Here is an 18,467-nt window from a genome sequence, read left to right as displayed (position 1 = left end):
ATACTCTATGTGTCTAGTTAAGTTGTGGATAGCTCATAGCCTATCCGGCACTTATCAGAAAGTGGTGAAACAGGCCCTAAGTATTTCATCATAACAATGAGTTACAAAAACAGATGCACGCATACAAAATCATAATCCTAATATATTTCAACGCCACCCATTTTGGTATTACTTTACAATGTACTTTATGTAGTTTTATATATTATATAGTATTTTTATGTGATTAAGTAATTTTATAAATATATTTAATTATTTAACAATAAATACAAGGGACACACTGAGGTGCATCGTCTAAATTATGTAATTTTGTATCTTATAAAGCGAATGATATGTTTTTTAAATCTTAAACAGTAAATTTTACTCATTTAATAATATATATAATATTATAATAATATCACCTTTTTTACAAATGAAGGAAAACCTATTTTCAATCCTTGTAGAAATAGATAAACTTTATAACAAAATACAAGTTGTTTAGCATAACGTTATTAAAAACCTTTGTAGAAGCTTAATTTGATGCGTGAATATACAAGGTGGGGTTGAATTTTAAAGGACATTTTATTTTTACATCGGCTATCAATTTGGTGGCTTTAGGTGTCATAGAATATTCCCAGGGGAACTTTTTAGGGCAAGCTACAAGCCAAATTTTTATAGGCTTACATTTAATTATACAATTTGTATTGCACGTTACAGTCTAGAATTAAATTACGTTTTAGAACACTTTGTCCCTTTTTTACATTTAATGTTATGAAACATTTATACAAGAGAACTTTTGAAACTTTATAGAACTGCGTTTCTTGCTCTACTGGACTTACATTCACTAAAACCAACAAACTCCTATTTTTGGTTTTCATGCAAAATTATATCTGTATAGGTGAAGGAAATATACAATTGTGAGGGTTCACTCATGGTTCACCGTTTAATTTACAACTTAATAGATTCATTTGTAAAAACTCTACTTCTTATTTGCATAATATCTAACGACAAAAGTTGCGACGCATCGTATCGACTAATGTGAGTTAGATTATAACATAATTTTAAAAGCACAGCCAAAAAGTGTTCTTATTCGATACATTTTTATAAAGAACTAAACAGACTTCAATCGACTCTTGGTCCGCTATAAAAAGCAAGGCGTGAATGCCTAGGGTTCAGGATAAACAGTAAGCCTGAGTTAAGTACGGTTCTACAGGAAATACATCATAGTTTTAGTAGTATAATATTATTATATCTACAGTATTTGAAAATTAATGAGCCTACCAAAACTATTAGTTAGCATCGCAATTTGTCATAATATGGTTATTACGACGTATGTACATTCAGTAAAAAAAGAAATTTAAACTATAATAATATTACTCTGATATTTATTTTTAGTACCAATACTTTTTGCCGAACAAATATTAAAGGAAAATAATTGGGGATTGAAGATATCTTTAAATTGACGCCAGTAAAGTATCATGAAAGTCTTTACAAGGCACGTTCTTACACCATGTACCTACAGCACGGCGGTAGTCACGGGCAGCATCGTATTACCTTCTAAGTAATTATAATCATTCATAATTTACAAGAAGCAATATGTGTACGCCATGCCGAAGCCCTTCTACTCTTCGAGCCCCCGACACGATTCCGATGCCGGAATTCGGGAAGCGACGCGAGATTACAATGTATTCAATTCGTCCGTCTTAAAAGGTATCTCGCGTTGGGTTATTTTTCGGGGAGAAAAACTTTTTTTTTTATTATAAAATTGTGGCCGTCTATGGACTGTTCGTCCATATCCTTTTTTTGTTATTTTATTATTTAGATTTTTTTTTTAATGAAATAAGGGGGCAAACGAGCAAACGGGTCACCTGATGGAAAGCAACTTCCGTCGCCCATGGACACTCGCAGCATCAGAAGAGCTGCAGGTGCGTTGCCGGCCTTTGAAGAGGGAATAGGGTAATAGGGGAGGGTAGGGATGGGAAGGGAATAGGGGAGGGTAGGAAAGGGAATAGGGTAGGGGATTGGGCCTCCGGTAAACTCACTCACTCGGCGAAACACAGCGCAAGCGCTGTTTCACGTCGGTTTTCTGTGAGAACGTGGTATTTCTCCGGTCGAGCCGGCCCATTCGTGCCGAAGCATGGCTCTCCCACGTATAAAGATTTTTCGCACCAAGGATAATTGAACGGTGAGGTCCCAGTCGGTGTGGCGGCCAGTAGGTCCGACATTTTCCGATTTCCTTAGATTTTATGCTGCTCCACCCTTTGCCTTTAGATGTTGTGACATTGGCTTGGTGGAGAGGGGTCACTCAAGCTGGGTGGAGTTTCTAGGGTGTTAAAGAGATATCGTTCTGTGTCGAATCTACCCGCCATGTGGCTTAGGACTTTATCGTTCCTGTCTTTTATAGCCATTTTTAGGAAGAAAAAGAAGGTAGAAAAACTCTAGACGTCACGTGTCCGGGACCGATATCTCGCGTCGCATCTCGTCCTCGGCACGTGTGCTGGGGGCAAATGGCATTTAACTATAGATATCTAAGATACAATATCATTATAGGTACATAATATTCATGTAAATGCGTTATATTTACATACACTTTTCGGCAAAGTATCTACAAGGTACCGCCAAATACATTCTATTTTAAATATTCCGCTAATTTATTGCATAATCTTTCATTTTTCATTGTAATTCATTTTCAGGCAAACGATACGTAGAATTGAAGGCATGTTCATGGTATATTTTATATGGTGGAACGTCGTGATATGAATCGATAGCGTAATGAAAACGTGCTCTATAATTATATTCATATTTGAGCTTTATCATCTAGTTTTGTACTATACTTAAAATATTTGATTCGCTAGTAATAAATTATACGAAACTTAAATAAACGATACAGCTAAAAGCAATTTAAGAGTAATGAGACATTATCACAATAATTAGAATGGGTGTTTCATGGAAAATTCCAACTACAACTAGGAGTGACCGATTAAACTATCGTACTTAAATAATGTAATAAATTTATCGTTTAGCTTAAATTAAATACGAGTGGACTGCTAGTAGTAGGTCTGCGTAGCGGCGTACGAACGCTTAAGAGCTTCCTTCGTGAATTTTCATTCGTATCAAAAGTTTTTCACGTTTTGATCCCTCTTTAACCTATCATAAGAATTATAATTTCTTAAAAGAGTCTCAAGTCGATCACATCCACGTTTAATTTTTTTAACATATTAAAAACCGGTAGCAAAATTCCCGACTCACATCCGAACGCAACTTTCGAAGCGGCACGTTCTCTCGCTCGATGCTTCAGCTTAAACACTACGACTAGGTACTGAATATAATCACAAATACTTAACAATATGGATGTTCATCAAAAATATTATCTTAGGTACCGTGGCGTGGCCGTGGGGCGCTCGAACGCAGCGGCGTGTAATAAAATATACAAAATATGTTGTTCTGACTGTCCCGAATGCGGCCGGCGCGGGCGGAGCGGGCGGGGCGCAGGGGCGCGGGCGGCATTAAGAGAAGGCCTTGTAGTGGATGAAGAAGAAGATCAGAAAAACGGCGTAGGCAGTGGGGAAGGTGATGCGGGCGATCACGTCGATCGTCTTCGCCACGCGGATCGGGTGCGGCGGCTCCTTCTTGCGTACCTGGACGAAACATGGCTGAAAGGAAATTATTCGCAAATAAATGATGGCAGCGAAAACAAAAGAAACTCAAATCAATTCTAATTCTACTATGTACAGGACAGTATCTAGAAGAAATACACATATATACTGTATTGATGACTTTTTGAGACGTATGTTTTTGTGGTGTCGAGTAAGTTTTGAATACCAATGTTGCTAATCTCTACCACTCTAGAGCGGTATTCTTGTACTTCTTCTTTCTACAGTGTACCGAGTCTATTGATGTGTTAAGTTGTTGCGTAAGAAGCTCGTGGATAGGTGAGGTAGGGAGGGCTAGTTACCTCCGAGACGCCCCCGTTGTTGGCAGTGTGCGTGCAGGAGCCGGGTGGGCCGGAGCACGCCGTACACGTCACCAAGTCCGCCGCACCCGTCGACTCCCGTTTTTTATCCCCCTGTACATAACAACACTGTAACACCCTATATTCGAACGAAGAAGATGACAACTCTAAAGGGAATGGATATGCTCACTAAACGAAAAATAAACTAAAAACTACTTACAGGCTGTAGCAATCCAAAGAGGCATTAAAATAAGAGAGTATGCGTTAGTTTTCGTGATATCGGATCTGAATGAGGTCGGATGGTTGTCGCAACATCACTTACTGCACCGCTAGTCTCCGGCTGGGGCGTTTCTGGCTTGGCCCAGTGAAATATTGCCATCGCCTCCTACGTAGACATTATAAGTTTAGCCGAAGCGAGTGAATACCTCGTGATTCGCAGAAGCGTTTATTAGTAACAAGCTTTTATGCTAGTTAAAGTCCAATACATGACATAGTCTTTGCTGCCAATTATAGTGTGAAGACAATAAAATATTTAAAACTTAGTGCCTTTTGAAAATTGTTGAATATTCTCTAGAATATCTTGTATTATTTTAAATATGTGTTAAATTACTTCGCAACAGAAACAGAATAGAATTAGTAAATACAATATGTAGTTTGAGGTCACAATTTAAATGCAATTCGGAAATTATATGTCCGTTCACAGGTTTTTAAAAACACTAAAAATAAATTGAAATCTTATAAAATAGCACAATATCTGGTTTATACTATGATGCTTCTTCTAGTGATGAACTGAAATCTAAAGTGTAACCGACATGTTTACATAAATAAGTAGGCACATTTTGATTCACAAATAGTTATAAGTAATAGCAACAACCTTTAACGAAATATTACCTATTTATTATAAATGAATGTAACCTACTTATTCTTAAATTTAAATCACCTTTTGGTATGTTCTACTGAAAAAAACTTATGATTATAATATTGTCGAAACAGAAACTGTAATGCTCCTAGGTCTACGAAGCTAGACACTATGTGTAAAGGTGTAACAGACTGATACTAACATGCGACTCGGATGATAACCGTGCTGTGGTTGAAATGGTGACTTGGACTGTTATATTTTTTAAAAATTATCCCATTCAGTTCACTTTTAAATAGTAGGAAGAAGGTATGTATCATGTATGGTATTTACATTGATAATAATAGTAGGAAACATTGAGAGTAGCGTGCACCCGTATTGCTAAATATTCAGCGTTGGAATTCAGCAACAATGGCGCAGCTACTATATCAGTGTAAATTATTCTTACGAAAGGAAGCATGAAGCAAACAAGTCTGGTGTTTAAAGAATATAACAGCATATTGGAATGTGCCAATGATAATGGCGAAGGTTCTTACCAAGGGGCTGGCCAGTATAATGCCAATTCTGCTCAGGACTGCGGGCAGTCGCTGTGAACACAGTATACACACAAATCGTTCACTGTGTAGATGCTATGGGCAGTGACGGATTAAGACTACTCGATGTCCTAAGCAATCCATGCCTGTGGGCCCCCATATCCGTATGTCAACTAGAATAGGTCTTTGCAACTTTACTGTTGTGGTTCCCCCTCAGACGTGATGCCCTAGGCAATTGCTTAAATTGATTAAGGGTTAATCCGTCACTGGCTACGGAGTGCGCGTGAACAGTCGACACAGACTATATTGACATGGCCAGATCGCACATCGGCTTTACATTTACACGCTCCTTCTCTCCGGTCTCGAACATCTTTGCAATGTTTTCTCAAAATGGCCACTCAAAATAGTCTCATGTAATGTAAGTGTAACTTTCTCGCTGTGACGAAGAATTTGGAAGGAAAAATTTACATGCATTTTAATACAAAAATACATGCCGTAGTAAAAATATTCATGCTTAGTTTAGTGAAAAATTTCTATGAAAACATTGCAAAGAGTTAAAGACAAACGTAAATAATTCACAAGAGGAAAAAGTAGGCAAAATTATAACTAAAATGTACTTATTTATTTTGATTGTGTAATTAAGAATTTCGCGTGAATATTTTTTAAGATTACTTTAAGACATTGACTGTAATACATAATAAGGTTTTTTAATAATTTTAAATTTCATAGGCACTAAATACTTAGTACTTACAAATCGAGATAACATAATATTTTCATCGTTTCATCCGTAGAGTTATAATTTTTTATTACTGTATAAATTTCAATAAAAAACACTTAAGAACAATCTTTTACGTTACTTATATGCTTGTATGCTTAAGATAACAATAATCTAAAAAAATGTATAGATTGTAAAGATTACCGATTTTTATTCTAAGCAAAGAAATATTTTATTTCACTTTAAATTTATCTATGTACATTTAAAAGGGCCGTAAATAAAATAAAAACATTGAAAATCAGTGTTAGGTGCGTTAAAGAGTTGAAAATATCACGACATAGAGACACTCATGTCGGAGCGACGTAATATTCACCTGAGTGACCGGGTTCTCCCCGGGTCTGTACACGACGTTGTGGAGCGGGCGCTTGCGGCCGACGTAGTTCACGCACACGAACTCCAGCAGCGAGGCGTAGATGAAACACATACACACGCCGTCCCATACGTTCATCGCCGTCAGGTTCGACACGACCGGCAACGTTGAACGGAACCCGTTCGACGTAGTGAAGAAATTCAGCATCGTTGTTACGCCTGTTCCGAAAGTTTCTATTAGTGTCCACTATGAAAAACGGTAAGCTAAACTATTTTACACCTACTGTGAGAAGCTGTAGCTAGTTCCAGTCATGTGCTCACTCTATAGTGACGGTTTCAAATTGCAAAAAATATCGTGTCTGACCAAATTTAAATCACCTGATTGGAAAAGCTTGCTGATACGTGAGTAAGAAGCAAGTGTGAAAAATAGTACAATTATTTATTGCACTCTATTAATTAAGTTAATTAACGGTGAAATTATATTACTTGTGTGAGTACTAACCAGCATTAGCACTAAACTGATTTTGATGCAAAAATATTAATAATAGTAATAATTAATTGACGTCCTTATAACGTTTGATAATTTGATAAAAATCTATCTACCTAGCTCTAGTAAACCTGTTTAAATAATAAGAAAGCAAAATCAAAATAAACCAACCTATCATAACTCTAGCAGGCACTGCATTCCATTCCAGCCAAAAAGTAATAAATGACGATGTCACCAAAATAATTCCAGGAATAAAAACAGTAGTGAAGTAAAATGATCTATCTCGCGTGAAGATGAGGTCCACCCGGAGGCAGCTGTAATTACCTAAAAATATCCAGCACTTTCTACAACTACACATTAATAAATAAAAACTACATATCTGTAGCGAGCTGGCAATCGTTACATCGGAACGGTGCAACTGCTGCATCAATATCTCTCGGCAATAATTGCTACTGCAAAAGGGACTGTTGTCAAAATGCACACCGTTTGCAAGAGATATTATGACATCAGTTGCACTGTGAGTTCACATTGCCAGCAAAGCGGAGAGATCCTGCAGGATGGACAGTTAGCGTGTTATGACACAGCTGCAGCCACGTCTACGAAGATAGAAGATGCAAGATGCAAGACCGAGAACATTCCATTCGCCAGTACATTTTTTTACCTATCATGGAACGAGCTGGAACAGCGTTCCATTCCAACCAAAATGTGATGAAGGAGGAGGTCACCAGAATAATTCCAGGAATGAATACAGTGGTAAAGTAGAATGCTCGGTCTCTCGTAAAAATTAAGTCCACCTTTAGACAGCTGTAGTTACCTGTGAAGTTAATATTATTCGTAACATTGCAAATACAACAAACGTAAATTTCCTCATTCAATTACTCAGATGTTTTCGTCTAAAAATTCCAAATAACTCCTTTCAGTGGCCTTGTTAAAATTTTGATAATTTACAAGTTAGGAAACTTAGCAGGTCCGCATGTAAGAGTAACGCGATTCGTGTACCAATTTCGCCAATTCGAATTTAACTCTAAACGATCTAGTTTCTAATACGTGCATCCACAACAGTTACGTGCAAAAACCAACAGATGATGGATAGGTATGGTGTACGCCTCATCTCTAGCACCGTGTCGGTCCGGGTCGGACAGCAGTGGTACAGCAGCGCTATTACTCACACATAAGCGGAATGTTAATAATTCTGTAACACCAGAACGTTGTCAGTAATCCGGTGCTGAAGTAGTACCTTGCTCCTCAAATCGTCTCTGGCAAAGGTTACATGTCAGTTCGTCGTCTTCGTATTGTGACATACCATCAGCTGCTTGCAAAGACGTGAACAGATTCTTACTTCTACGTTATCAGTTCTCTTTTATAATATGAAATTCTAACTTAAACTACGTACGGTGTCAGATGCAACATCTAGGTAATGAGCATGCTACGCAAAATCTATCTACGTCAGAACATGAATTGCACAAACAAACTCATTTTTTTTATCGGAAGCATAGTAACAAGCTAGTCGACGTTGCTATTGAATAAACTTGACACGTCTACAAATAAGTATAATATATACATATCCTACAGTTACGTTAAAATCAAGACCAAGCTGAAGAGAGTTAATCAGAATTCCTATTACGTCGTTATCCTCCCTTGTGCAAAGAAAAGGATGTGCTTGGAACAAAAGAAAACAAGGTCGGGAGACTAATCTACGGAGTTGTCGGATGGTAGTATAATATATATCGTCAGCGATGTCGGAGGAAGCGATGCCGTGGATTTGTCACAAGTGTCATTACCTCTCCAGCTCGCTTTGATCGGGCAGGGTATGGTTTGGTTCTGGATGAGATACGCATTGAGCGTGGTCAACGAGGGTGACTTTCGCAGCGTATCTTCATCGTTTTTCCATACGTACGTTATCGCAGACATTTCATACGAGACTGAAATAGAACGCTAGCTTATTAAATATTACTACACCATCACTGTTCTTCAAATATTGATACTTCTACAGTTATTTACTCTAAAACAAAAAATGTAGGGAAGTCTACATATCGAGACTAATAAATAAACAGATTACTCACTACTCTCTAAGGCAAATGAACACAATGGATCGTCAAAGGGAAAGATGTTGAGCCGCCCTTGGCAGGATAGTATAAGATGGCGTCGCATCAAATAGTTGATGGTGCCGTTACGGTAAATACGTAATGCAAAATGCATTGGTATTATTGGGTCCTGAAATTGAACAACGTGATTACTACACTAACAACGATCTAAACATTTAAGCTGAATAACATATTTTATTTCGATAGTAACAAACTTTTTTATACAACGATACATCTAAAGATATATTTCTAGAAGTTTTTTTGCTTTTAAAAGTAACTATAGTAATACTACCTAGATCTACAGTTATTTTTACATATTTACGTAGAATGAGAGTGTTGTATGTACTCACTTTGAAATCGCCATGCATTATGAAGTAGGTATCTGGTAGCCAGATATCTTCATGATGGTGGATGGCGTTTAGATATTCGTAATCAGACTGGTTGGAATATCTAAGGCGAGGATCGTACCATTGCTGTTGAAGCAAAAAATCGACCTCATATTTCTGAAAATTAGAAAACAATTCAACGTTTAATAATGTGGAACTATAATATGGAAGCTTGTCTAACCTAAAATGACGCGACTCTCCCTCGTATTCACAGTACAAATTTTTTCATATTATATCAATTAGTAGAGTAAGAGCCTGCGATGACCAAACCTTCCTCCGTTTTGTAAAGCTGAAAGTTTATCTGTTTGTGGCCTTTACTGTAGTAAGAACGACCAGCAACTATGGAGTTTCGGTCGCGATTACTTTAGGAGGTATCCAGTTCTGAAGGTCCACCTGACCTTCCAGAAAGAGTAAAGCTCAATTTCATAGCTTATATTCTTCGCGGTTAGTGGAGGAATCTCGTCTTCCTGTGCCGGACACCCTTAAATATTCTTAAAGTATTAGACTTTGAGGGTGTCTAGCAGTGGGAAGCAACTGTCAAAAATGTCCGGCACTGGAAGACGAGATTCCTCCACTTACCGCGAATAATATAAGCTATGAAATTGAGCTTTACACTTTCTGGAAAAAATATTCAATGATGAAATTAAAGCATATTTCTCTATAATTTAGAGATTCTATACAGTTTTTCCAAATTCTACGAACTACACGCTCAGGAAAAGTGAATATTAAGATGTTTTGTCCCTAACTACCCTGAATAAGTTCCTACAGAAATTGCTTAGGTTCCCGCTCGGCCCTGTTACGACAAAACAATCCAACCCGTGTAACAACGTTTTGTAACAATATAGTCTATAATAATCTACTTGATGTCCTCACGCATTCTACAACTACTTTGATCACTGAACTATTTTTTTAAATTTGGTAATGGTGCTCGGTAATCCCTTCTTTTAAAAAAAAGTGAAAAACGACGGTACCGAGTGCCAATAGCTAACCGCCGTACTCAGAGACATTTAATTATGATGAACCTTCAATTTAATGACGAGTTTGACAGATAATGTATGGGGCTTCTGTCAAAATTTTGAATTAATTATATCAAATGGTGGTAGGCAACATGTAGTTCAACATTCTGAAAATATTAGATTCAAATTTATTCAGAAATAAAACAATTTTTTTATTTTTTTTTTATTTCAAAATGTTCCACTCTGAATGCGGCACTAAATGACTTATTCTAGTACTTACAAGACTAGACTCATCTGGAGACGCTAAACTAAGTAGAAGAACGCTGACATTCACCATGAGGACGCCTGGAAAATAATAACAATATTATATTCAGTAAACACAATACCATGTCATAACTAAAAATAACTTATAATATAAAAGCGAAGAAATAGGGAAGATGAGAAAATTATTTTAATTAAAAAATATGAACTTAATTATTATTAATCAGAATTTATCAAATTACAGAAATACTTTATATAAACATAAACATAAAATTAGAAAGTACTAGAAATCAAATGCGTCGAAAGGACGTTTAATAAACATGCTCATTGCTCAGCATTAAGAAAAAAGAGTGCATGTGTTTTTATAAACAATATGAATTTGGAAACTGTAATATTGTTTACAATTTTAATTTTATCATGTTGTTCAACTTATACCGTCTCTATATTAACGTTTACAAGATTAGAGTCGTAATGATAAAATTAAATTTCATTGTGTTTGATGTTTGTGAAAAGAGAGATCTAATAGAAAAGCGGTCAAATAAACATCAAAACGGCGTTCATCGTCAATTTTTCTAACATCGATTTCAGCAAATCAGGAGGGCGTGTCGGAGGGCATGATAGTGGGTTCTTAATCTAAACATCGAAAACACGCTAACAAATAGACCAAACAATTAGAAACGTGAGGAGGTCGGTGGGTCGCAAGCGGCGGTGTCCTATACCACATCGTGCAGACGTTGTCTATGGTCTAGAAGGGTTCTCTTTTCAAAAACATGAAACACAACGCACCCCGGTTGTGCGAGCTGGGCCGCAGGGAGGACAGCCCGATTCTATTTTGCTTATACGTATCGTTCGGTGATGTTAGGCCACAACAAAATTCTGGATCTGTAATTTCAATCGTGTCACAGATAACTAAGCGTACACTCAATTCTAAAATAAACACTACAGAGGCATATATTTACCGTCAACTGGTGGAAGCAGTCTTTTGTCATAGCGGGAGTTTTTCAAGAGGTTGTCCAATATCTCCTTGTCCGACTTTCCCGCAGCGAATCTGGAATGAATAGGAAAAATACAAAAATACATCTGCGTAAATGGCTTTAATTTCACTATTGATTCGATCAAAGGAGTATCACCGATAATAATAATTATTTAATATCATATTTTTCTTACTAACTGTATTTAAATTTTAACCATACTAGTTAATGCCCGCAACTCTATTGTGCAGAAACAAACAGATAAAAAGTATCCTCTGTCTTATCCCGAAACCCTCCATACCAGATTTTATCAAAATTGGTTCAGTTGTTAGACAGGCAGAAACAATTTCGCATTTATAATATTAGTATGGATTCCTGTAGATGAACAGTTTACATTAATTTCTAAAGCAGCATCAATGCTCGTGCCTTACAAGCTGGGCGGAATGAGTAATTGAGTTAACGGTCGACAATTTTATGGAAATGGAATTAATTTTACGTTCGATTTGACCAAAGAAGTGTCACTGATATAGTATACTGATTTTATTTATTTTATTTTCTTTGGGTGGCTTACAGCTAACAATATTATAATATGATTAAAGATAGAAAAGGAAAAAAAATTGTTTTATTTCCGAATAGATTTGTAACAAATACAAACAAGAAAAGTCAGATAACAATTACTTTGGAATATTAGGTGTAAGATAAGACTTATTAACAAATAAAATAACAAAGTGGTGACAGTAAGACTATTTTAACTAATTATACCTTAATTAACTGATACATAATATTATCTTTTGCAATGCAAGTACTACCTACTTTCTGTGTACTTGTGTTACAAACTGAAATGAATAGTAGAGTTAACGGTCGAGCGGTTATGCCGGGCGCGGTGTTACACACGGTTCGCCGCTCCCACCGCTCACTGTTTCTCCCGTTGGTTCACATATTATGAAAATATCGTATCATCCGAACCGTGAAAATTGTGGAAAATTTTAATTAATATGTGCATGTGATGACGGTTTTGTTTACAGTTGTAGGGTAGTAGCTAAATAATGTAGTAGGAGCTGCCTCATAATATGTAATTATGTGAACATTCTAAAATATTGTTATTTCATCGTCATATTATATCGATTCATATTTTTAATGTCAATCTTAATTATTACGTAATTCTACCCATTTCACTTTGTTTTTAATTTATTTAGGACAAAGGTTGACAGTTATAATTAAAGGCGAACTTTGATCACTGTTAACCTACCCTCGATTCAAAACAGAATATGAAGTAAACTTGGTACTTACATGTCGGACGTCAAAGCTGTTGCTCGGCTGAGCATGAGGAAGACGGCCACGGCGCGTGCCACCACGCATGACCAACCCATATTAGGACATCTGGAACGTAAAACAAAAAAAAACTGTTTATAAAAATGAAAATAAAATATTTTTTATTTTATTCATAACATACAAACAATCATACCAAATTAAACTTACAAAAGATTATACCAACAAAGATAACACAGTAACAAATAGACTTTTAAAGCTTTTATATCAGTGTGTCTGGCATTGCAGAATGCAGATGCAAAGTATATTGCATTTCTGAACTATTTCACACGTGAAATCTGTTTCTTGGTTAACCGTATAAAGGAGTTCGATTAAAATGAAGGTTTTGTACCAAAACCGTACAGAAATGAAGGGTGGATAAAGTTGAAGTTAGAGTTGCTAGGCTTCTACGAGATTTCGTAGCACTCGTCTACGGCGTAGCTAGCTACGAAAACTTGATAAAATGCTTCCTAACTGTTTCACCACTTCCTGATAAGTGCCGGATAGGCTATCTACCACTTAACTTGACAGATGAAGTATAGAGAATCTGTCAAAACAGTTGTAGATAGCCTATACGGCAGTTTATCAGAGATTGGTGAAACAGGCCCTAAGTGTTTTTAATTTAAAAATATCTGATTCCTCATAATATATTAAATGAAAATAATATGGTTGCATTGTAAAAAAATGCATATTTAATGTTGTCAACAAGAAATATGTGCAAAGAAAGTTCATCATGCTTATCGAAATATAATATAAGGTGCGAAAAAAAGGAACACATTATTTTGTATCGAGAAGATAAAGTAAACATATTTCTTATAATTATATTTGCGAAGAATTTCATTTAATCGAAATTCGATATCTGGATACCGAGCACCTCCACGCCGGAACACATTAGCGCCTGCGGCGGAAATATCGTCGTGTGTAAGCAATATTATGTGTAATGTGGGAAACGCCGAGCATCGTGTCCTAACGGCTTAACATTTATTAATAATTGATTTTAATTTCTTAAAAGATATGTGTTATAATATAAGTCTTTATGATGCCAGGTAAGAAACTACCCTGTTTGGTACCGGGGGTTGCAATGTTTCATACGAATGGCTATATAATTGGCTAAATATTATGTTTATCTCTCTACAGGGTGTAACAGAAATAAGTGATAATACTTTAGGGTGTGTACATGTTTCTTGTAGAGAGTTCACTGTGAAAGTAGCAGCGCTGAAAGATCAAATTATTTTTTCACTTTTGTATGGGGAAACTCGTGACGCTCGGGCCATTGCCCATATAAAGTAAAAAAAAAATCGTCTTTCAGTGCTGCTACTTTCACAGTGAACTCTCTACAAGGAACACGTACACACCCTAAAGTATTATCACTTATTTTTTATTACACACTGTACATAATACTGTGGTGTCAAAAACCCCTGTCAATAACAGAGGTGTCACCACAGTGTCACCATAGTTTGAGTCTTTATATTTCTACGAGTATCACATATTATTATTGGAGAAGCATTAAATTATTGTTTAAAATTTTCCAATATTATGTAAGTATACCAGCTACAGTTTATATTTCAGTCTGGCACTCAAAAAGAAAATGCAATGAATACTGATTGGAATATGCTGCTAGAATACCAAAACGGGCCAATATAATCAAACACAACGGAATACATTTAGTAAGAGAGATTACGTAACAGATGAGAGAACAAAAAGCATTTTCAAATAACGCTCGTCCTACATATAACATAGTTTATAGTACTAAGTACACTCTGCTCTAAGCCCCAGAGGAGTGCTGCTCGCTCGGTGCTACGAATTCTTACATCCTCGCAATAAGAAAATATTACGGACCGTACACATTACAGTACATGGAATATAAAACCTGTTACTTTTACTATATCTCTTACAGTTTCCTAGCATTACATTGTACGCTGAAATACTCCCAAATGTGTCTTATTTCCTTTTATTTAAGGTCTTTGTTAAATATCATCTACATTCTAGATAATATTACAAAAAACGCCTCCGTGGTCTAGTGGTTAGAGCGCGGCTCTCGACTCCGGAGGTTGTGGGTTCGAATCCCGCGATGGAAACATGTTATTTCCAAGTTTGGTTAGGACAATGCAGGCTGATCACCTGATTGTCTGACAAGTAAGATGATCCATGCGTCGGATGGGCATGTAAAAAAGTTGGTCCTGCGCCTGATCTCTCGCCAGTCGTGTAGGTCTTCCGTCCCACTGGGTTATGAGAGTGAAAGGAAGAGAGAGTGCTCTTGTGTACTGCGCACATACTTGGGTACTATAAAACTACTCCTGTGTAACAGGCCTGGTTTCAATGAAACTGACCACCGTTACAGAAACCGGTGTGGGGAGTATTATTTATTACAATAATGAAATATTGTAATAATACCGGAACCTCTTGTCAAAATGCATTCACGTTTCAATAGCTTGTCTTATTGTCAATACCTTTTACCTGAAAATTTTTGAGATTCTTTTTTTAACTTCGCTATCAAACTGGCGAAAGCATTATAACTGGTGCTACTAAATGAGTTTAAGACACGACTTGTATTACGACACCTGTTTATTTGTTTCAAAAAAGTTTAATAGTAGCTTATTATAAGGAAATGCATAATTTTCACATTTGCTCATGACCTGAATGACGTCATAACATTTATTCAAATAAAAGTCGTGTATTTAATGCGGGGCATGAAAAAATATATTACAGGCTGGCCTCGGCGCACGCTCCCCAGGAATTGAGCGCACACTGCATGTTGCATGGCGTTTAGCTGATTAAATACGTTCGCTACATTATTGTGACAAACGAACCGAACTAAAAGTTGAATTAGCCGTGGCCCAGTTCTTGAAAATTACAGAAGTTTTGTTGCAACGAGCTGAGAATTAAGCAAATTAAGAAGCATTATTTTAATACAACTCAGCCGGAATCACCGCTAAAATCTTTTACCCATTAGCAAGTTATGAAGTTTCAAAGGGAATTAAAACATATTTTATAAACCTTTTCTCCTTTGCTATTTTTAATAAACATTCTTCTGAGTCTTTGACAGCATTCTTTTGAGCGGAAAGACTGTGTGACAACATTAAATTAGAAGAAAAAGGGTGTGGAAATTGTTACAAACTTCTTTCACTTAGGTACTAGCTTTACCCTTATTTTGAATACTTTCTTAATTAATTCTAGAATAAGCAACAATAAACCGACCTTTCTGCTGCCGGCAGAGCTCTGTGGTCATGAGAGGCGTCGTCTATTATGTTCTAATAGGCTGCACTGTCTGCCCCCACATGACGAGATATTTATCTGGAAACAAAAGAATGCCAACGTCAATACTTTACAGTTATGCAATCTACTACTAAGTAGATTAGACTATTTATTTCGATTTCGGAAAAGTGAGATCTGCTTCCTTGGTTATTCAAAGTGTAACAAAACTAAGTGATAATACTTAAGGGTGTGTAATTTTTCCATACAAAGATGAAAATAAAAGTTGCTCTTTCAGCGCCGCTACCCACACAGTGAACTCTATAGAGGGAACCCTTACACTCCATAAAGTTTAGGTGTGTAAGGGGTAGTTTTTGTTACACCTAGTATACCTAATGAAATATTGATAAAATAATAGCGTAATTTAAAAATGCAGTTGGTGTATAAAATGGCTGACATTAAAACATTATTGTGTTGTGAAGCATAACAGTGGGAAATGCTCATCATCTGTGAGCAGGCAATTTCAAGTTACATTCACAAAAACTCATCAAAAGATCATATTCGTTTCGTAAATTAATAAAATGATTTAATAAAAGCGTTTGCATGCTAAGAGGCTTGAAGTCTTTCTATTTAATTTAAAGAATCACTTACCAAAAGAATTCATAACATAAAATATTATTACATCATCAATCATAGTAGACATAATAACCTGTGTTTTCCGTCTGAGCGGTGTGTTAGGTGGTATTAGCGCGTGTCACTTGCGGCCTTGGGGAATGGGTCGAATGGGGTTGTAAATAGACTGAAGGTTGTATAACGTCTTTATGAATTTTACTTTGCAAAATTATATTGTTGCTTGAAAAATTGAAATAAAGATGTATAAATCAGAAAAGTGCGGGTTTTCATGAAATCTATATAATTAATAATAATTATACATTGGTCACAAAGTAATAGACAGTATATAATACTAGAAATGCCTTCGTGCGTAAAAATTGCGTATACTTCTTTGTAATAAAGCGGCAACAGAAGATCTGTGTTAACTTCAAAAGTAACAGATAATAGTCAAGGACTAAAAGTCGAAGTCTAAAACAGTACCTTGGTAGTTCTCGACGACGATAGCGCACAAACTACCATGGGGTCTGAACGAACGAGTACAGTATGTCAAATGTTACTGGACTCGACTACAGAAATGGCTTCAATCGCACTGTCTACGTTGATCAGCCATATTTTACAAAGTACTAAAGGTTGACTTTAAATTATATCGTATGTTTGTGTGTTTTGGCTGGCTTGATTTGGCCTTTTATTTGGGCAGTGAAGAAAACAGCTGGCTCGACTTCTTGCGTATATTATTACAAATTTTTACAATTGTAGTTAGCGATTTTTAGTGAAAATGTGAAGGGGTTACAATGCGTAATTAACGATGGAGAATTCAGAATCGAATGTAGGTGCGTATAAGGGGTTCGCACGGAAGCTTCGACCGCGTATCACGTAATCGGCGGCCAATCGCTGCAATTATCGCATGATGGACGACCAATGGGCTGCTACAGGTATTACACGTCAGCTAGACCAGGATAGCAGATATATCTTGTGCGTGAACACGTATTATGATAAAAAAGATGTATCACAATAATAATAATAATAGCTCCCACACCGGTTTCGGTGACGGTGGCCAATTTCATTGAAACCAGACCAGCTACGCAGGAGTAATTTTATAGTGCCCAAGTGTGTGCGCAGTACACAAGAGCACTCTCTATTCCTTTACTCTCATAACCCAGTGGGACGGAAGACCGACACGACCGGCGAGAGATCAGGCGCAGGACCGACTTTTTACATGCCCATCCGACGCATGGATCATCTTACTTGTCAGACAATCAGGTGATCAGCCTGCATTGTCCTAAACAAACTTGGAAATAACATGTTTCCAACGCGGGAATCGAACCCACGACCTCCGAGTCAAGAGCCGCGCTCTATACCACTAGACCACGGAGGCGTTCATCACAATAATATATAATATGTGGCTTATGTTACTAACACATAAAATAAATAAAATATAAAGCTGGCAGTAAAATAGATACCACTTAAATGTATATTTTGTACCGCATCAATTTCCTGAATAAAAATATGCCGCAAGCGAAATCTCCCATATTCTAAAAAAGTGGTAAAATATCGTATGTGTATACGGGAATAAGTTATGTTAATATCTACCCGGTGACGCGAGGGTGTGAAAACGTAAGTTATATGGTAATATTTGGTTTAACGTATTAAAGTAGGTAATAATATTATGGTAAATGTCCTTCACTATGATATATATCCAGTAGGTACTGGGTTTTAATAGGGATATTTCCAAGGTCAAAGAATAACAGATTTTTTAAATAGAATAAACATAAAACAGTAACAATAAAGTAGGTATTTCAAAAATTTTAG

At 36.5% G+C, this 18,467-nt stretch overlaps 1 protein-coding gene across 24 annotated transcripts in view; it reads right to left on the bottom strand.

The window, feature by feature from the left end:
- Positions 1-2,574: 2,574 nt before the first annotated feature.
- LOC121727308 (glutamate-gated chloride channel) overlaps positions 2,575-18,467 on the bottom strand; it is a 65,032-nt gene continuing 49,139 nt past the window's right edge. The window contains exons 2-16 of one of the 24 annotated variants that reach the window (XM_042115046.1): positions 16,053-16,148; positions 12,837-12,926; positions 11,535-11,623; positions 10,595-10,659; positions 9,323-9,475; positions 8,952-9,102; positions 8,670-8,810; positions 8,126-8,197; positions 7,550-7,702; positions 7,060-7,212; positions 6,406-6,620; positions 5,321-5,371; positions 4,251-4,313; positions 3,932-4,042; positions 2,575-3,614 (exon numbers count right to left, since the gene is read on the bottom strand). In XM_042115046.1, coding sequence (XP_041970980.1) covers positions 3,483-3,614; positions 3,932-4,042; positions 4,251-4,313; positions 5,321-5,371; positions 6,406-6,620; positions 7,060-7,212; positions 7,550-7,702; positions 8,126-8,197; positions 8,670-8,810; positions 8,952-9,102; positions 9,323-9,475; positions 10,595-10,659; positions 11,535-11,623; positions 12,837-12,916 — 1,629 coding nt within the window. In that variant the 5' untranslated portion in view covers positions 12,917-12,926; positions 16,053-16,148 and the 3' untranslated portion in view covers positions 2,575-3,482. Of the gene's footprint in view, positions 3,630-3,931; positions 4,043-4,148; positions 4,314-5,320; positions 5,372-6,405; positions 6,621-7,059; positions 7,213-7,549; positions 7,703-8,125; positions 8,198-8,669; positions 8,811-8,951; positions 9,103-9,322; positions 9,476-10,594; positions 10,660-11,534; positions 11,624-12,836; positions 12,927-16,052; positions 16,149-18,467 lie in introns of those variants that run through there. The other 23 variants (XM_042115051.1, XM_042115045.1, XM_042115048.1 and 20 more) reach the window with 23 other exon arrangements.

This window comes from Aricia agestis, chromosome 5, assembly GCF_905147365.1.
Source record: "Aricia agestis chromosome 5, ilAriAges1.1, whole genome shotgun sequence".
NCBI classification, from domain to species: Eukaryota; Metazoa; Arthropoda; class Insecta; order Lepidoptera; family Lycaenidae; genus Aricia; species Aricia agestis.
Note: the sequence above shows the minus strand (reverse complement) of the source record. Positions and strands in the feature narration are given on the sequence as shown.